Genomic DNA, 16,518 nt, shown 5'->3' with positions numbered 1-16,518 from the left:
TTCCAATTCCCTGATTAAGAACAGTGAGATCATTAGTGCTGATCCCAGCAAGCTTAGCTGGATGCAGCAATAGGATCAATACAAGGACGCAGTGGTGTCAGTTTGCCGATATTTGTATGCTCACTGTGTTCCTAAATAGTGCTCCCCTGCTGCATTAGGCTCTTATCTCAGTACAAAAACACACGCTCTTCAGAATTAGCCCAAGTTTTAAAGGTTCGGACCTGCAGCTTATCTCTGAATTTGGTTAGGTTTATAATTATTTGCAAAATGTTTCACGCATATCTTTTAAATTTTCTCTCTTTTTGCCTTATGGAGCCAGGGGTTAGGGAGGCAGAATAATTTTGAGTCAGTCTTGCACTGTTAGTGATGCTGTGAGCAATCTTGTTCAGAAGCTGCTGCGGCAAAGGTAGTGTTCTGGGGAGGTGATGTGCAGGGAGTTGGGGTGCCCATGGGGCAGGCTGCCTGGGCAGGCTCTGGAGAAGCTTTAATGAAGAAGAGCCCAGCACCTCTTGGGAAACAGCTCCTGTCTCAAAGGAGGATGCTTAGCGAAGAAAGCATTAGATCTGAGGTAAGAGCAGACCTGATTTGGACCAGCTCTCCACAGAGAGCTCAGTGGGCACTGGCACTCTGCGTACTCAGCAGTTTGAGGTGGCCTTTGGCACTTTGCCTTGGCCTTGATGAAGAAAATATGTGGCAATATGTCAAAAGGAAGAGGCCACAGGTTTCTTAAGTGATTAATTAGGCTCCTCATCCCTTTTATAAAACCTGTTTACTTCATATTAGTGTAATTTGCTGAAGGGGTGCTCTCATTGATTACCATGGGACAGTGAGGCAACGGAGTTAGATTTCCATAGTCCCAGTCCCATACAGATGTTCACAGTCTAGGATGGGCATACTTAAACTGGCATGGGCACAAATACAAAATGCGAAATGGAAATGAAGTTCATACATTGATTAGCTATGTTAGATCTCAAGTCTCTGGGAGAAAAAGAGTTCATCGCTAGCTGTGACAGTTGTGAAGTAGGAATGTTATCTCTTTCCATGGTGATACAATGCACGAAGCAAGTTTTGATCCCATTTCTTTATTTCCAGGCTCGGGTTATGGCAACAATTGGGGTGACCCGAGGACTGGGAGACCACGACCTGAAGGTGCATGACTCCAATATCTACATCAAACCTTTCCTGTCCTCATCTCCTGAGGTAAAACAGCCAAGCTTTGACTATCTGGTTTGTGGGAGAGAAACAAGTATACTTACCGTGCTTATTTGTTCTTCCAAAATCTGACTCCTGAATGTTAAAAATTCCTTCTCCAGTTGTGTGCCTGTCTCTGGTTGCTCCACATCCCAGGCAGAGCACTGATGCCTTCTCATCCTTTTGTCTGTAGTTATCCCGTAGCCTCACCATTCTGTGTGGCAGACACCCATCTCTCCTCATCTTCACGTGCCCCAACACCCTCTGAGGCCTGGATCATGCAGCCTTCACAGAAACTGACACAAACCAGCGTTCTGCAGAAGGGAGCATTGGATGTCTTCCACGGTAGCATGGCATCTTGCTTTAGGCAGAGGGTACCAGATCCAACTGCTAAGTAGGAAAACGCCAAGAGTGCGTTGGAAGAGTGCTTTATGCTTCCATCTGGCTGCCCCTTCACATCCAGTGCTTAATTTTTTTATGGTGGTTCTGTGCAAACCCAAAATAGTGTCAGAAATGGCAATGTGCGTTCCCAAATGATGACATAAAGAGGAGATTAGGCAATATTTACCATACTAGGGGTAGTGAACCTGCTACTCACCTCTCTGGAAACCAGTTTTAAGTGCCTCCATTGTTTTGACTTGCCTCAACGAAAACAGTTCTATTGTTTGACCACCATAGACCTTGCAGTGAGGGATACAAAGGCTTCTAAATGGGTTTGAATGTATTTGGTTATTAACAAGAAACATTCAAACCTCACTTTGTTCTCTGGAACTTTTTTCATGTTCCTACATCAGGGAACAGATGACACATTTTCAATAAAATATTAAGCAAGGGCAAACCATCCTGTGAGAGCACAAAAAGAGGAGGCTTTGCTGCCATGGCCCAAATGCTGAGAGCCATCCACTGTCAGCTGTCTTTCCATTGTTTTAACCATACCCTGTATCTGACCTTGAACTTACTGGTTGATACAGCAGCGTGAGAGAGTGAAAATACACAAATGGCATAACACTGCTAGAAGGGAACAAAAGTATTAAATTGACCTTGCTTAGAACATCTTAGAACATCAATTTAAAAATGAAGCACTGAGAGATTCTGGCCCTGAGGAAAAGGAGGCGATCCAGAGACAGCCCCTTCTTCGCTTTTCCTTGCTGTCAGTCCAGTCCCTTCCCTCTCCCCCATTTGAGTGTGTGGTGCCCATTGCTGGGACCTGCTGCTGTTCTCCTCAGCCAGGCAGGCAGCAGCTCTGCACTCATCACTCCGATGGTTTTGCTTAGTGCCAGCACAATGATGCAGTTCTACCTATTTATTTTTCTTTCTGGCTTGCTGAGACCCAGCATTTCTGGGGAATGTAATAGCTGCAGCGCAGTATCTCAGCAGTACCATCTCTGCTGATTGCTGCTGCTGCTCTATTTGTCTGTGTGTATAAACCACAGCTTCTCATGGGCTTTTCTGATTTGTGTGTAGTGCGTGTGTGCGAGCGCGTGTTCAAATTCTGGAATATGTCATTCAGTTCGTATGCTATCCACGTTTCAGGATCTCTTAACTGCTTTGTTAAAGGGAAGCAAAATTAGCTTTGTTTCCATATTCCCTTCTCAGCTAAATTCAGTAGAAATGTACTAGGGCAGCAGGAGGAAAGACAGAGCACCTGCCACCTCGATTTAGAGATGTGGGAAAGGAGGGGGAAAAAACAACATAACCTGAATTTTATTAGGAAGTAAAAAGTATGATCCAACTTGCTTTCCATTACACCTCTTCTCTTAACCAGCTCATCCTTCTCTTCCCAGAGAGGGCTCCAGTGCTTTGTTTCCTCACATTCTTCTCTGACTTGTTCTGCCCATATGTGGACACCTTGCACAGAAACCAGCATTAAGAATCAACCTCTTTATGCTGCCATCTGGGCACCCAAGCGCTTGGAAGTGCAGTGGCCTCGGGCAGCAGTCACATTTGGCCCTCGTGCAGCATTTGATTTGGAAATTGTCTTTGTAGAGGTAGGGAGGCACGTTGTCTGGTTTCCAGACCTGGAAAAGGGGAGGCACAGGAAGTGAAGCCTCACAGTGAGCCGTGACATGGGGAGAATCCAAGTCTGGCTTCTGTTTCCGTGCTGTAATTACAGAGTCCTTTCCAAATCTGGGGGCAAGGTGGTGAGTTTTCAATGTATTTACTGCCAGGGTGACAAAACTCTGGTATGGCATGTCCACCAAAATTTATCTGAAGGCAAGGTAAGCGTCCATGTGGCTATATCTAGAAACAGGCATAGAAGTAATTTGGGGGTGGTATGAATTTACGCTTTGATAGAGCGCCAGGCTATGGGAGGAGAAGTCATGTAGCCAAGACTGACAAATGTAATCAGGATTCAGTGGCTCAGCTGTTACGAGACCAGATTTGGAGGACTTCTGCAGGTTGGTGAGCTCTAGAGAATTGAGCCTTTTATAATGAACTGGAGTAGCACAAAGCAGGCAAGCTATGGCTGAGGCTCTCTGGCATGGAATTAAATATTTATTTTTCATAATGGAACAGCTCATTTGAAAGCTTTCAGCAGGAAATTCTGCTTTTTAAAGCTCAGCAAGAGCCTTCTTGTTGCAGCGGAAAAGCAGAATTTCATCCTGAAATTTTTCAAGCAGCAGCTCAGCCATTCGGTGGACACAGTGTGGCTCCGGCAACAGCACCTGGCCCTTGCCACTACGAACCCAACACCACCACTGGGAGCAAATGGTAAGAAGGTAACCAAGGAGAAATTTTCCCCACCCAAAGGCATTAAAAAAATCTTTGTGACGACTTCGCAAATATGTCGAAGGAAGCCGTTTTAGATTCACATCTGCCTTCTGGAGAAATCTTGGGGAATTACAGCGTTTAAAGGAACAAGTGAGGCAAGTACTTACAGAAGTACTCTTTGATCAAAGGGAGTCAAGGTGGTTTAAGGAAGCAAACATCACGCTTTAGTAGCTTGAAGTCCTTCAGGGTTATGTCTACCAGAGAATTAAAAAAAAATAAAAATGTGGTAGATGATCTCGCCCGAGCACTTTGATTTCTGAAAAAAAAAACACATTTGAGAAACTGTTCTGCATCACAGGTTATTAATATAAAAGATATGAAGCTATAGACTAAGTGGAAAGTTGGCACAGTCTACTGGAAATTGGCTAAAGGGCAGGAAACAAAGGGTGGCAGTAAAAAGCTAAAAGGAGATTAATTGGTGAGTGCTGCAGGGAGCAGTGTTGGGACCCGCTTTTTATTATTTACATATAAATTACTTGGAGGGTGGTATTGAAAGATCTCATCGTTTGCCAGTGGAGCCGCACTGGATAACACTGCACATAAAAAGGGACAATACAATTAAGAAAGGGTTTAATTTATTGAAGAGACTGGGTTGATCAATAGTGCAGGCAACTGAATGCGGACTGTTGTGTGGCTTGAATTCCCCCAGGCAGGCTGCTTGGGAGCACCTCAGATGGCTGCAGGCTCTTGTGCCACTTTGTCTGAACAGTTTTCACGCCACAGGGACTCATGTTGGCTGCCTCTTACAAACAGAACTGCCTGGCAAGCCTTAGCGCCTTCGCAGCGCTGGTGTGGTCCTTTGCATGAGCCAAACGCAGGTTTTGTCCGGTGGGTAGGTTGTTTGAAGTGTAAATATAAAACCGGCCCACCTGCTTATTTGCTGCTTGCCCAAAGCATTTTACTCAGCACTTCTCATTGCGTGTAGGCGAGCAATATTAGAAAGAAATACCTGTAATGAAAAAAGGCACTGTGTGACGAGCCACGTAATGCGTGTTCAGAAAGGTGTCGTGGGCGACTGTGGGTTTGGTGGCGAGCGTCCACTGCTGAATTTCAGCAGAGATCTCTCAGTACCAGTCGAGATAAAATGTGGTGTAACCCAACTCTTACTGTCACGGGTGTTGGTGCTGCTGAGGTGGTTGCTGCTTCCTTGTAGCTGGCTTTTTGCATTCACTGATTGCTGAAGTCAAACTGAACCACTTCACAAGTCTCCAGCTCTCCACATCAAAGAGGACATCAGTGGATGGCAGAAGTATGGTGACTTATGGAAGCCTTCAAGGGCTGTCCTGTTGCTCCAGAGATGTTACAGAGGGCAAAAGTTTGTGAGGGCAATGGAAGGGGCTGGAAGGCTCAGGGGAGCTGGTGGCAGGGCTCTGTGAAAGGTAGAAGCTGGCTCGTTTCTGCACCTGGGCAAAGCGGTCTGTAAGCATAACCTGCAGCTATGATGGACTGGACAGCTCTAAAATAGCTCTTTTTTGTCAGCAGTGTACAAGATTGTGATGGTAGAAGCTTGGTTGTTTGTATGAGGCGCTTGCTGCTCAGTGAATCCCTGAGCTTTACCCAGGATGCTATCTGAAATACTTGCTTATACCTGGGAGACTTGACCAGGATGTGTGGTGTACTTGCTGGTTGCTGCGTTGCCCAATTTATCCCCTGAAGCCCAGTAAACTCTGGGCTGTTAAAGGTTAACTAAACTCTGGGAGATGGGGACCGTGACAACTGCTGCCTTTTGTGCAGGGGGCTTGAAAGGAGAGCTGTGCTGCATAGAAGGATCTTTTCTATAATAGTATTCCCACTCAATCTGAATAAGGAGATATGCTCTAATGAAGAGAGTATCTTGCCTTGACTTTAATCCTCTCCAAAGTCCTTTTTCAGCTGTTACCTTAGATAATGAAATGAAGGTTACATTTTACAAATGACCTTTTTGTGCTTTTGAGTGAAAGGCGAACAAGTAAGGATTAGCAGTGAGGTCTAGATGATTGTTTCTCCAGAGCTGCTTGCAGTCCCATAAAATCATAATTACATTAAAAGGTCCAGGCATTTTATGTGCATTTCCTGCTCCATGGCTCCTAAGGGGAGAGTGCACCAGGGGGGAGAATAAAACAGCTCCGTGTCTTCTGGCAATGCCAAGGCTTGTCTGACCAACTTGCTGCTGTCGGTGAAGCCCAAGGCTGGAGCAGGATGTGTGACAAGGTGTGCTGCTGCCAAACTTCAGTGCGGATCATCATTCCCTCCTGACTGCCGTGCCGGGGTTGCCACACGTCTTTCAGATGGGGCTTGTTGCTGTGGTAATTGAAGTGCTCTGGGAGGGCTTTGTAAGGGCTCCCTGCTGGAGCCTGGGAATCGAAAGAGCAGGCGCTTTGTCAGCTGGAATACAGCATGTGCTGGAAGGAGAGCTACGGCCACCAAAAGGCTCGTTTTAAAATGCTCATGATGACCTTTGCTCGTATTTGGGCTCGGCTGGTGGCCTCCCAGCCCCTCCCAGCCCCGTCCCCCTGGCTGTGGTGCTGAAGCCAGCGGGCGTTTTAACAAAACAGCCTCACACAGATAAGCTTCGGGGTTCGCTTCTGTGAGAATCTCAAGTGAGCCTCTACCCGCTGAATGCCGTAGAGATGCACACAACTGAGCAGGTAAATAAATAGCTCCTCTCCCTTTGGTGGGACTGCTCCCTTGCCCGGGCGTCGTTCAGAAGCGCAGCGCCTGCCTCGGGCCTGGAAAGGCGAACAAGATGCCTTCTGCTGTGCACAACATACGCAATTTATTTGGCAGAGTTAAATGGGTCTGGACAAATAGTGAAAACAATTATTTGTGAATATTTTATTAGAAAATATCAAAAATTCATCAAATGAATTATTCAGCTTCCATTTGACTAGCCCTGCCAGCGATAGGGGAGAGCTTCGCATGCAGACCAGGCAGCTGGGCTGGGGGAGGCTTTGCTTTGATCAGAGGCTTGCTTTTTGCAGCCTCGTTCAGGAACACTTGGGTCCATCCCGGCTGGGTCAACGCCTGTGGGATGCCTCTCATGATGTTTTTTGTGTGTTTTAGGTGAGAGTCTACGACCTCCTGCAGTATGAGCATGGGCCGGATGATGTTCTGATCCTAGCTACTGATGGACTCTGGGACGTTCTGTTAAACGAAGAAGTGGCAGAAGCTGTCACTAACTTCCTACCAAACTGTGACCCTGATGATCCCCACAGGTTTGTGCTCATCCCTGACTTTCTATCCTCTCCAGAATTAAGAGTGCTTTTTTGTAATGTATTTGTGTAGAGCATATGCAGTAGATAACATGCAGTAGGTATGCATGTTTTTATACACTGGATGGAATCCCTATAGCAAATATGTTTGGGTTTGTTTTTTCCCAGTTATAACTCAGAATTGCCTACCTTCAAAGGAAAGTTGTGGGATCATGGTATCTTGGCAAAGGATCATCTTGTGGGCTGTAATAGGTCATATGGAAACTAAAGGAGGCTGAGGTCTTAAAAGAACATCACGACAGGTCTCTGTCTCCAGCAGTCACATATAACTCTCCTCTGGACAGTCTTTTAACACTAAAGAATTGTTTCTTGCTAGGACCTTATTGGTATCTCTCTCACACACTATACATATGGATAAATACTGTGTGGTGTGGGTGCCACTTATTCCTAGTCATGCTGTGACCTGTAAACCCACCTCTGCTAGTGGATGCCCACTGCCTTCCTGCTGCTGGGCAGCTGTGGTGACAAAATAAGTGCAGAGTTTTATTCTACTTCACGTAGCTGGATTCTGTTTAATTTCATAATTGTAGCCTGTGTAATCCTCTTCATTTTCCTGTCTTCACCTCCTCTTGGTCAGTTTCTCTCTTTCGAATATACCACCAAGCAAACAAAAAACTTCTCAAACTAACTGGAGCAGTGTGTGCCTGGAGTGTCTGTCTGCTACCGAGTTCAGTGTCACACTGAATTAGAACATCTAGCTGGAGATCAGAAGTCTCTCGCTTCTAAAAGGGAGGATGATGAAAATGGAAGTAGTTTCATCCTTCTCCAGAGATTGTTCTGAAAGGTGCCTGTTGCTCCTGATTTTAGGCCTGGTTAGCCATCGCTGCTTTCTGCCCTCTCCCTGGGATGAGTATAGGGGAAAAGAGCCCTTAAAGCATCCTCAGTTGTACCCATGGAAAGTGGAGTTTGGGATATAAGCAGTGGGATATCTCAGCAGCCAAGTGAGAACATGCAGGACTGTGTGAGAGCTCAAGTTTCACTTGTTTGGATGTGGCAGCTCTTGAGGGTATGGGGAAATCCAATCTCAAAATGCTTTATGTATTCATAATTACTGAGTGGTCATCTTCATGGGGTGAGCCCTGTTCTCCATCATCAAACATGGAGGACAGCAGAGGGTACAGACACCCTGACGGCCACTTGGGTTTTGAATTGGCAGCCACTCCAAACACAGTCAGAATTTGGTACATGGCTAGTGAGGAGCACTTGCAGGGCACCTGGCACTGTGCTCTGCAGATCAGCTGCTCATTGAAGGTAGGAGGAGACCCACCCAATTGCATCCCCATTTTTCCCTAGCACTGTTCAGAGGTGGTAGGGAGCTTTTGCTCCGCATTCTGCACCCCTGAGTCTCCTGTTGCAAACACAGCTGGTATAGTTGTAATACCTGTGCCCTACTCTGCCTCCATTGTCTTCTGGTAACTGGGAAAGGTTGGCTCTTCGTGCTGTCCTGGCTGGGCCTGTTAGATGTGAACACAGTCTGGGTGCACTGCATCGGTCTTGTTCCTTCTGGTGTTTCCAGCACTGGAGGTAGCCAACACTTCTCTTGCAGAAGGAATGGGAATTCCTTGTTCAATCTTTCTGACATGCAAGGTGTGTAACTTCTCATCCACTATAAAATACTCATAGAAATCATAGTAAGGGCAAAATAACATTTTCTTTATTTGATTTAGATTTATTTATGCTGCTTTAGCCCCAGTAATTGTGGGGGATGATTAGTCTCGTTTGCACCAGTGTGAGTACGACACGCTCCAGAATTGGGCCTCCTGTATTACGAGTTAGAACAAACACATTTATTAGTGCTTGACCTATTGGTCTGTGAATGGACATCTGAATCGAAAATTAATTTGTTCTGTTAAGTAACTTTATGCCAGGTCATTTAGAGGCTTACAAATAGTGGTAGCAAGACATTTCTCAGGCCAGCTTGCAAAAGGTAATTAGAACAGTCCCTCATATAGTTTACAATGATATTTATGAAAATTACCTTTGTGGAATTGCTCTTGCTGCTTGGTTATAAAGAATATTTAAAGGGTTTAAAGTACTGTGTGAGAGGTTTTATGTAATTACTTCAGTGGTCCAAATGAGGTATAACTAATGAATTTACAATAGCATAGCAGCTCAGACACTGGCGTTGCATTCATTCCTCTCACTACTCAGAGACAGGAGAATCGTGTTTGTAGCATTATCAGTGTTATGTTTAAAGGAGATGTTATCCTACAAAATGTCAAGTTCTGTGATGGGTGCAGTAACAGTCTGTGGTGAGGTGATCAGCTGGAAATGTAAAATCTCTAGGGATGCAGAAAACTTGTCAGAATGTAAGGGGCTTGCCCCCTGGGCCTGGTAATGCCATGATCTTCTGAAGAACCTACTATTTGGAGCAGAACCTGGACCCCGGATCCATCTGACCCAGTAGCCTACTTATTCCCTGACAGCAGCATATTTAACAAAAAGAAAGGCAAAAATAAAAATAGGAAAATTTTAGAGCTGCACAGCACTTACCTATTATGTAATTAGCTCTTTTAGGGAACAATATCCCTCCCATTTGAATTAGAAGTCATTTTACAGCCTGATGGATAAGAGCTCATAGCCCTCAGGAAAGCTCTTGGGACTCTCTCCTGTTGGTATTTACTGTCAGAGCTCTGAGTGTTTGTTACCCACAGAAAAACATCTCTGAATCCTGTCAAACGTAACATGTGTCTGGGCATCTCCAATGCACAGGGAGCGATGTCTTCACCCAGCCATGCAGACACAGCCTCAGGGGATCTGGGCAGCGGGTGACGAGAACAGACTTGATCAGAGAGCAGCTTCTCCGCCAGGGCTGGGCAGTGCTGTGATGGGGCAAAGAAGCCAGGCTTGAGCTGGATTTCTTAGCCAGCTCGTTTCTTACGGGTACTGTGGCCTACAAGAGCATGAAGGCGACCCTGAGCGAAGAACAGGTGGTAGCGACACACTGCTGCTTTTTCATACATCATCTGTCTGAAAAAGTATGAAGATGAAGAGAAGCGAGGATCTTGACCATTTCCTTCGGCTGCACTCACACACTGACCTTGGGAATCTTTAATTTCTCATCCTCCCTCCTGTCCTTCCTCTCCCTCACCCCATGTGGAGATTTATGAGGGTGCTGGGGAGTTGTTCCACCTCTGCTGTGTGTGAGCGGATAAGAAGCTGCTCAGACAACAGCATGCTGCCCCTGCTGCCACCATTTCCCCTGCAGTACTTTCACTGATCAATACTGAAAGCTTGAGCTGGAGAAAATATATATATATTTATTCTTAAAACACAGAAGTTGTATTCCAGCGGGGCTGTTCATTAGGAGGAAGTAGATACTTTAAAACTACTTCAGCAGTTCTCTAATGCTGTCTTGACAGCTGAATCCCAAGTTCACAGCGCTGGAGAATAAAGCATTCAATAATGGACTGCTGCTGCTATTCATCTCCAGGTACCAGAAACTCGCCCCATCTCCTCTAGTGCCAAGCTGAACAGCGTCACTCAATTCAGCTCTGTGCTGGGAGAGGAATACGTTGCCTCGCTGCTGCCTTCACCTGTTCCTTCTCCTCCACTTCAACGAGCTGGTTTTCTTGTGTATTTCACAGTCTGTCTACAGGAGGATTTCTGATTTCTTAAAGACTTTTTTTTTTTTTAATCTTACCCTCTCCAAACGTTAAGCAGCACATCTTTACACAATAAAGAGCAGTACTTATTCCTTTGTGCTCTTTAGATGTGGGGAGCCCTTGTTAATTAGAAAAAGAAGGAAGGCAAAGTTTTCTCCCAGAATGATGGGTTTGCTTCTCTTAAATCCTGACAATAGCTGAGAAACCCTTGAAAAAGATGTTCTTAGCCAAAACTCTCTTAGCATCAGACATGCTGTGAATAAATATTTCAGTTTCTTGCCTGCCACGTGGAGTCCTTTTGTTCTTAGCCCTGCATCTGATTTGGGGATTTGGGAACTGAGGAATGCAAGTAATGTATGTTTGTTTCTTTCCCCTTGGAAAACAAAATTTCATGTCGTTATTAGGACAATACAATCAGCGCTTCTTGTCACCTCCTGCTGTTACACCTTGAGGTCTTTGGTGCAGACAGGTCTTGGAGCCTGCAGACAGCGTCTGTGCAAGCGTGTGTTGGAGTTCGTGACTTGCCTGGTGCAAAATGACCCTTGGGCCCTGCTCTTATGGCTAGAAGTAAATTTTGTGTCAAAACTAGAGAGACCTGGAAATGTTACCACTCCCTCAGTACCACTAGGAGCGGGTAGTGCGTTGCTTCTGCAGAGCATTATTTGGATTTAACATCGAACCTTTTGTGTCATGAAACGTTGTTTTATTTGCAGTAAAAGTAACTTTCTAGTAGAGCAAGTAAATCTATTCCCGATTCAAAGGAGTCGTTTGAGCCTAAGGAACCAAGATTGTAGAAACAGGACATAATAAATTGGGTATTTCTCTTCTGTTATCCCAAGAAGGTGAATAAAGGCTCTTTTGATAGCAATTGCATTTAATAATTCATTCTTTGGTGAAATTAGCTGGGGTTAGAACAATCCTTGGATCCTCAATTAACAACCCCCTTTTTTGTCCACTGCTTATGATCAGTGGAGGCGCTGTTCTTTCCTGTGCCTCAGATGAGATCTGGGCAGATCGCTTCTGGGCAAGGCTCTTCCCTAGAAAAGGGAGTCTTGAAATGTCAACCCTTCTTGTCCTTCCTGCTTTCTTCAAATTACATGGATGTTTTGCTTCTGATGGTCTGTGAGTTTGGCTTTACAGAGAGCCCCTCATCACATCAGAGGCTGATACTTCAGATTAAAATGAAATACAGGCAGACACAATATTGAACGTGTGTCTTTTTTTTTTTTTTCTTCTGTGAGTCTCTTAACTGTTCAATTAATTTTTAATCAGCAAATCATAGAGAAGCTTGGCTCCACCCAGCTAAATTCAAAACATCTTAGGCAGGTGTTGGATTGAGGATTGATTGGAGTACTTGTTCATCCATAATGAGATTTCTTTCGGAGGAAACTTCTAAATTAGCACACAGATGTGTTGATCTAGTAACAGCAGGTAAAACGATATGGGATAACACGTCTGATCAATATTGCATTGGGCTCAGGTTTGTTGAATAAGGACTCATTTTAGAAATAATCCCGTTGTAAACAACCGCTTCTCCATTCTGGCTGGCGCAGGGCAGAGCACTGTCTGCACCACTTCTTGTGCTCCGCTACCCTTCAGCCTCCAAGCAGCATCTGGTATTTTCTAAGGACAGAAAATAACTCCCATAAATACAATGCCATTCAGCCCCGCACAGTCTGGGAGTTTTGAAGCAACATGAAACTGTCAGTATTTCACTAAATTAAGCACTTGACAACTCACATTCACACAGTTTTCATTGAACTCATAAATGTGAATGGACTGTGGACTCTGTGAATCTGCTGTATTAAGTTTCTTTTTCCAGTTTCACTATACAAAAGATTCAAAAATCATTCTTACAGTCAAGGAAAATAGCTTATCTACTTGGTTTAAAGGGCAATTTGGATTTTATTTTTAAATATTGCTTGTTTTCAAATTGCATTCTTTATTACAGTTTGTCTGTGGAATGAGTAAACCCATATTTACCTCCAGGTGTTTCAGTCCCCAATTGTAGGTCTCAGTAAACAAGTGGTGCTATTTTGTGTCCTCGAATTTTCAGACTACTAGAAACCTGATTTGTTGAGTTTTGTTTTTTGTTTGTTTTTTTTTTTAATATTTTCTGAAAACTTGTGAAGTTGGGCACTTAAAATGACTGCTCGCTTTTTGATTGATCACTGCCTGTGAAATACCTTCTGAGACAAAAGCTGCTACTGAATTATGAACGATTGCTTTGCGCGGATGTTGTGGTTAACATTTCTCTGCTTCTGGGTAGCTTGTCCTTGTTCCTGACAAATGTAAATCTCCAGGCTTTCTTCACCAAGCTAGGCCGTAATACTCACCCTCCCTGGCTGTGTTCTGCCTTCACAGGTACACGCTGGCGGCGCAGGACCTGGTGATGCGAGCTCGGGGAGTGCTGAAGGACCGGGGCTGGCGAATCTCCAACGACAGGCTTGGCTCTGGAGACGACATTTCTGTCTACGTCATTCCTTTAATACACGGGAACAAGCAGTCGTGAGAGCAGTATCGAGAGCGTTTGCAGAAAGGGGATCTTTTCAGGAAGGGCCTCTAAGAGACAATGTGTGTTTCGTGATCTGACCGGGACATCTCCAACTGATGTAATCTATTCAAAGCTAATGCTGGAGGGGTACTTTTCTGCCTAAAAGGCAGGGCTCTGCACATGTACTGTATATGATTAAAGATAACCCTTAAGATTACAACTCCCCTATAGAAAAGGTTTTGGTGCTTAACGGGAATGGGATTTAAATGCTGCTAGCATATTATGGATTCTGTCATCCCTCCGGGTGAAGACCTGAAATACAAGTTAATTTTTTTCAGTTTACCATGTAGCTTGGAAGAGCCATTTCAGTTGTGCAAGTAGAGGTGGGCATCAGAAGCCGTGGAGGCTCCTGAAGTCTAACCCCGGGTATTCAGAGTAGTGACTTGGGTTACATCTCATTTAAAAATACTTTTATAGATATATATATGAGACTCAAAAGTTTTCTTCTTCCAAAAAGTTGCTTTCATGACTTACCTATGGACAACTGCAAACTTGTGTAATCCTTTGAATCCCCATTTTTCCTCGTCTCTTCTTCAGTAGACTATGCTCCTGTATTTTAGTAGGAAAACTGAAATTGTTTTTAGTGTGACTATACCTATTTACTGCAGCTAAAACAGCCAGCTGCAAAATTGTCCAGGAGAAATAGGTCACAGTCTTGTACTGCAAGATTTGTTCTGATACAAGGAATTATTTGTTGAGATTCCCTGTTGTGTGCATACCATGCTTATACAGAGCAAGCAAACTCAGCTCTATGTGATGTTTACCTGGAGGTCGTGGTTTCTTTGGGATCAGATTTTCATTCATTGAATGGGTCCGTCTGCCTTATCCTGTTGAAAGGATCCCTGAACACACAGTTTTTGCATCAGCTGGGATTCAGTAAATTTATTTGGGCTCCTGAGTATATTTTCAGTTGGATTTCTACTTGAAGTGATGATATTGTTCTGGTTATCAGTTTGGGTACACAGATAGTGATCTGTTTAAGAATGATTTCACTTATTCCTGCCTCACTTACTATTCAGCATATTCCTGCTTCCTGCTTGACTTGGCGATCAGAAAGTGACAGCTTATAACTTTCTGTCCTCTCACTTGTTGAGGACTGTAGTTGAGGATCAAAAGATCACTGTGATAGTTACCAGCCCTTCACCCCTCACTAGCTTCATCAGCTTTTTTCTTAGCCGTACTGAATCGATTTAAATAAAGAAAACCTGAGTACCTTATTGGAGTAAAAGCAAGTCCATGGGAGTAACAACTGAGCAAATCTGCAGCTTAACCTAGCTGCCTGCTCTTCAGACAGACAGCTCTTCACTTCATTGGCTGCAATTAAAAAAAAAAAAAAAAGGAAGGTTCTCATATATAGGCAGATGTGTCAGCTGGGGAGCCAGATTCAACCTAAATTGCTCCCAGACCACGTTCTTTTGGAGCTGCTAATCTGGCTTGTACATAAAAGCTACTTCTTGAATAGCCAAAAGACAGGGAGCTGACATAATTGCAGAGCACTGACTAGGCATCTCACAAATGTTATATCCTTTCTAAAGGAGAAACTGCCAGCTCGAAGAGAAGGATGCTGTGTCCTTTGTGCTCCCTGAGGTGTGCAGACTTTCTCCTGAACAGGAGTAGCCTCGAGCTTGCCAGTTTTATAATTTATAATGTGCTATGTAAACAAAGAACAGTGCTGTTCGGTATAGCTGCCCAGATGCTTTATTTGATTGCATCCAAAAGTACGTGTGCAACATTCTCGGAGAATTTCAGATGCCCTTCTCTAAGTCTCTAGACCCAGGAGGAGTTTCAGAGATGAGCTGAGCCGATGCAGAGTGAGCAATGGCTCGCACATGCAGCAAACTGCATGATTTTAGCCTGGAAACTGTTCTGTGCATGCCCCAGTGCCTGCATATGATAAAGCTGTGCAGAATACTGAGGTTTTATGTTCTAGAGCTTCAGTATAAATCAACCGTGTATCTGATTATATGTTATCACACTTTATCTATTCATTTTTATTTTTTCCCCTTTACATCTTTTTGTGTGAGCAAATGGGTGAAAAGAGATCTACAGGTTTGGAGTCTAGAGTATTTTTCACGTGGCCCCACATATGTTTTGAAGTTCAAGCAGGAGATCTTCTCTTGCACTCTCTTTTTTTCTTTTTTTTGGCCTAATAAACTTGTAAACATGCTTTTCATGCTCTGTGTAACTCCTGTTGTCTCTTTGCAAATGCAGTTGTGTAGTCCTTTAGCAATAAAGATCCCCTTTAATGAAGAAACTAATGGCAATCCCTCCAAAGTCACATGAACAGCAAAGAAGCTGATGCTTGCTGTTACCAGCTACAAGCTGGAGTCAAACATTTTGGTACCCATGTGTTAGTCTTCATTATTCAGTAACACGGTGTCAGCATTCACACCAGTCATTATAAAACCACTGAGTACAATGTGGTAGAAATTAATTTACGGGATAGCATCAGCCAAAATTTAAAAGTGAAATTTCAAGGCAATGGAAAATGCATCTTCTCTTTCAGTGGTGTTTTTAAACGTACCCCTAGAGAGATGGGGCGGCAGAGTGCATGACTCGGTGGGAGCAAATTCAGGGATCAGTTTTCAGAGCAAAATCTGGCAGGCACTAGTATGGCTTTGTGCATCAGCCTCCAGTTCTGCTGTTCACCTGAGGCATTGCCATCAGTCAGCCTGCTTCTCTGCAGCTGCTGCGCCTACCTAGGTCAAGTTGTGTTAGCTATGAGCTCTTCTCCTGGAAAGGGCAGAAGCACAGGATCAACAATTGACGTAAATTAGCATCAATTCTGAAAATTTTCAAGAGTAATAAAAAGCTTTCTACTCAGATGTATGTGGCTGAAACTATGCTGTGATGTTTTTTTTGTTTTGCTTCTTTACAAAGTCCCTGTTACACATTTACAGGCTTGCCTACCCTGAGTGTTGCTGGTTCACCTCTGATACGCCGCTTTAGCACCTGGGCTCTCACTTCTACTCGCCTTCATGAGGAGCTTCCTACATGCCTGCACTGTGCTCTGTGCTCTGCTTCACAGCATGGTATAAATACATCTACACGCCAAAGCATGGCACAAATAGGAAGCAGGAGCCATTTATTGGGGAGGTTTGTGTGAAGCTGGTATAACTAAACACATTCCCTATTTCATCACAGA

At 44.2% G+C, this 16,518-nt stretch overlaps 1 protein-coding gene across 1 annotated transcript in view; it reads left to right on the top strand.

Moving 5' to 3' along the window:
• PPM1H (protein phosphatase, Mg2+/Mn2+ dependent 1H) overlaps nucleotides 1–16,213 on the top strand; it is a 136,199-nt gene extending 119,986 nt beyond the window's left edge. The window contains exons 8-10 of the mRNA XM_032181136.1: nucleotides 1,093–1,200; nucleotides 7,006–7,157; nucleotides 13,184–16,213. Coding sequence (XP_032037027.1) covers nucleotides 1,093–1,200; nucleotides 7,006–7,157; nucleotides 13,184–13,331 — 408 coding nt within the window. The 3' untranslated portion in view covers nucleotides 13,332–16,213. The remainder of the gene's footprint in view (nucleotides 1–1,092; nucleotides 1,201–7,005; nucleotides 7,158–13,183) is intronic.
• Nucleotides 16,214–16,518: the final 305 nt, after the last annotated feature.

The sequence above is a fragment of the Aythya fuligula genome, chromosome 1, assembly GCF_009819795.1.
Source record: "Aythya fuligula isolate bAytFul2 chromosome 1, bAytFul2.pri, whole genome shotgun sequence".
NCBI classification, from domain to species: domain Eukaryota; kingdom Metazoa; phylum Chordata; class Aves; order Anseriformes; family Anatidae; genus Aythya; species Aythya fuligula.
Note: the sequence above shows the minus strand (reverse complement) of the source record. Positions and strands in the feature narration are given on the sequence as shown.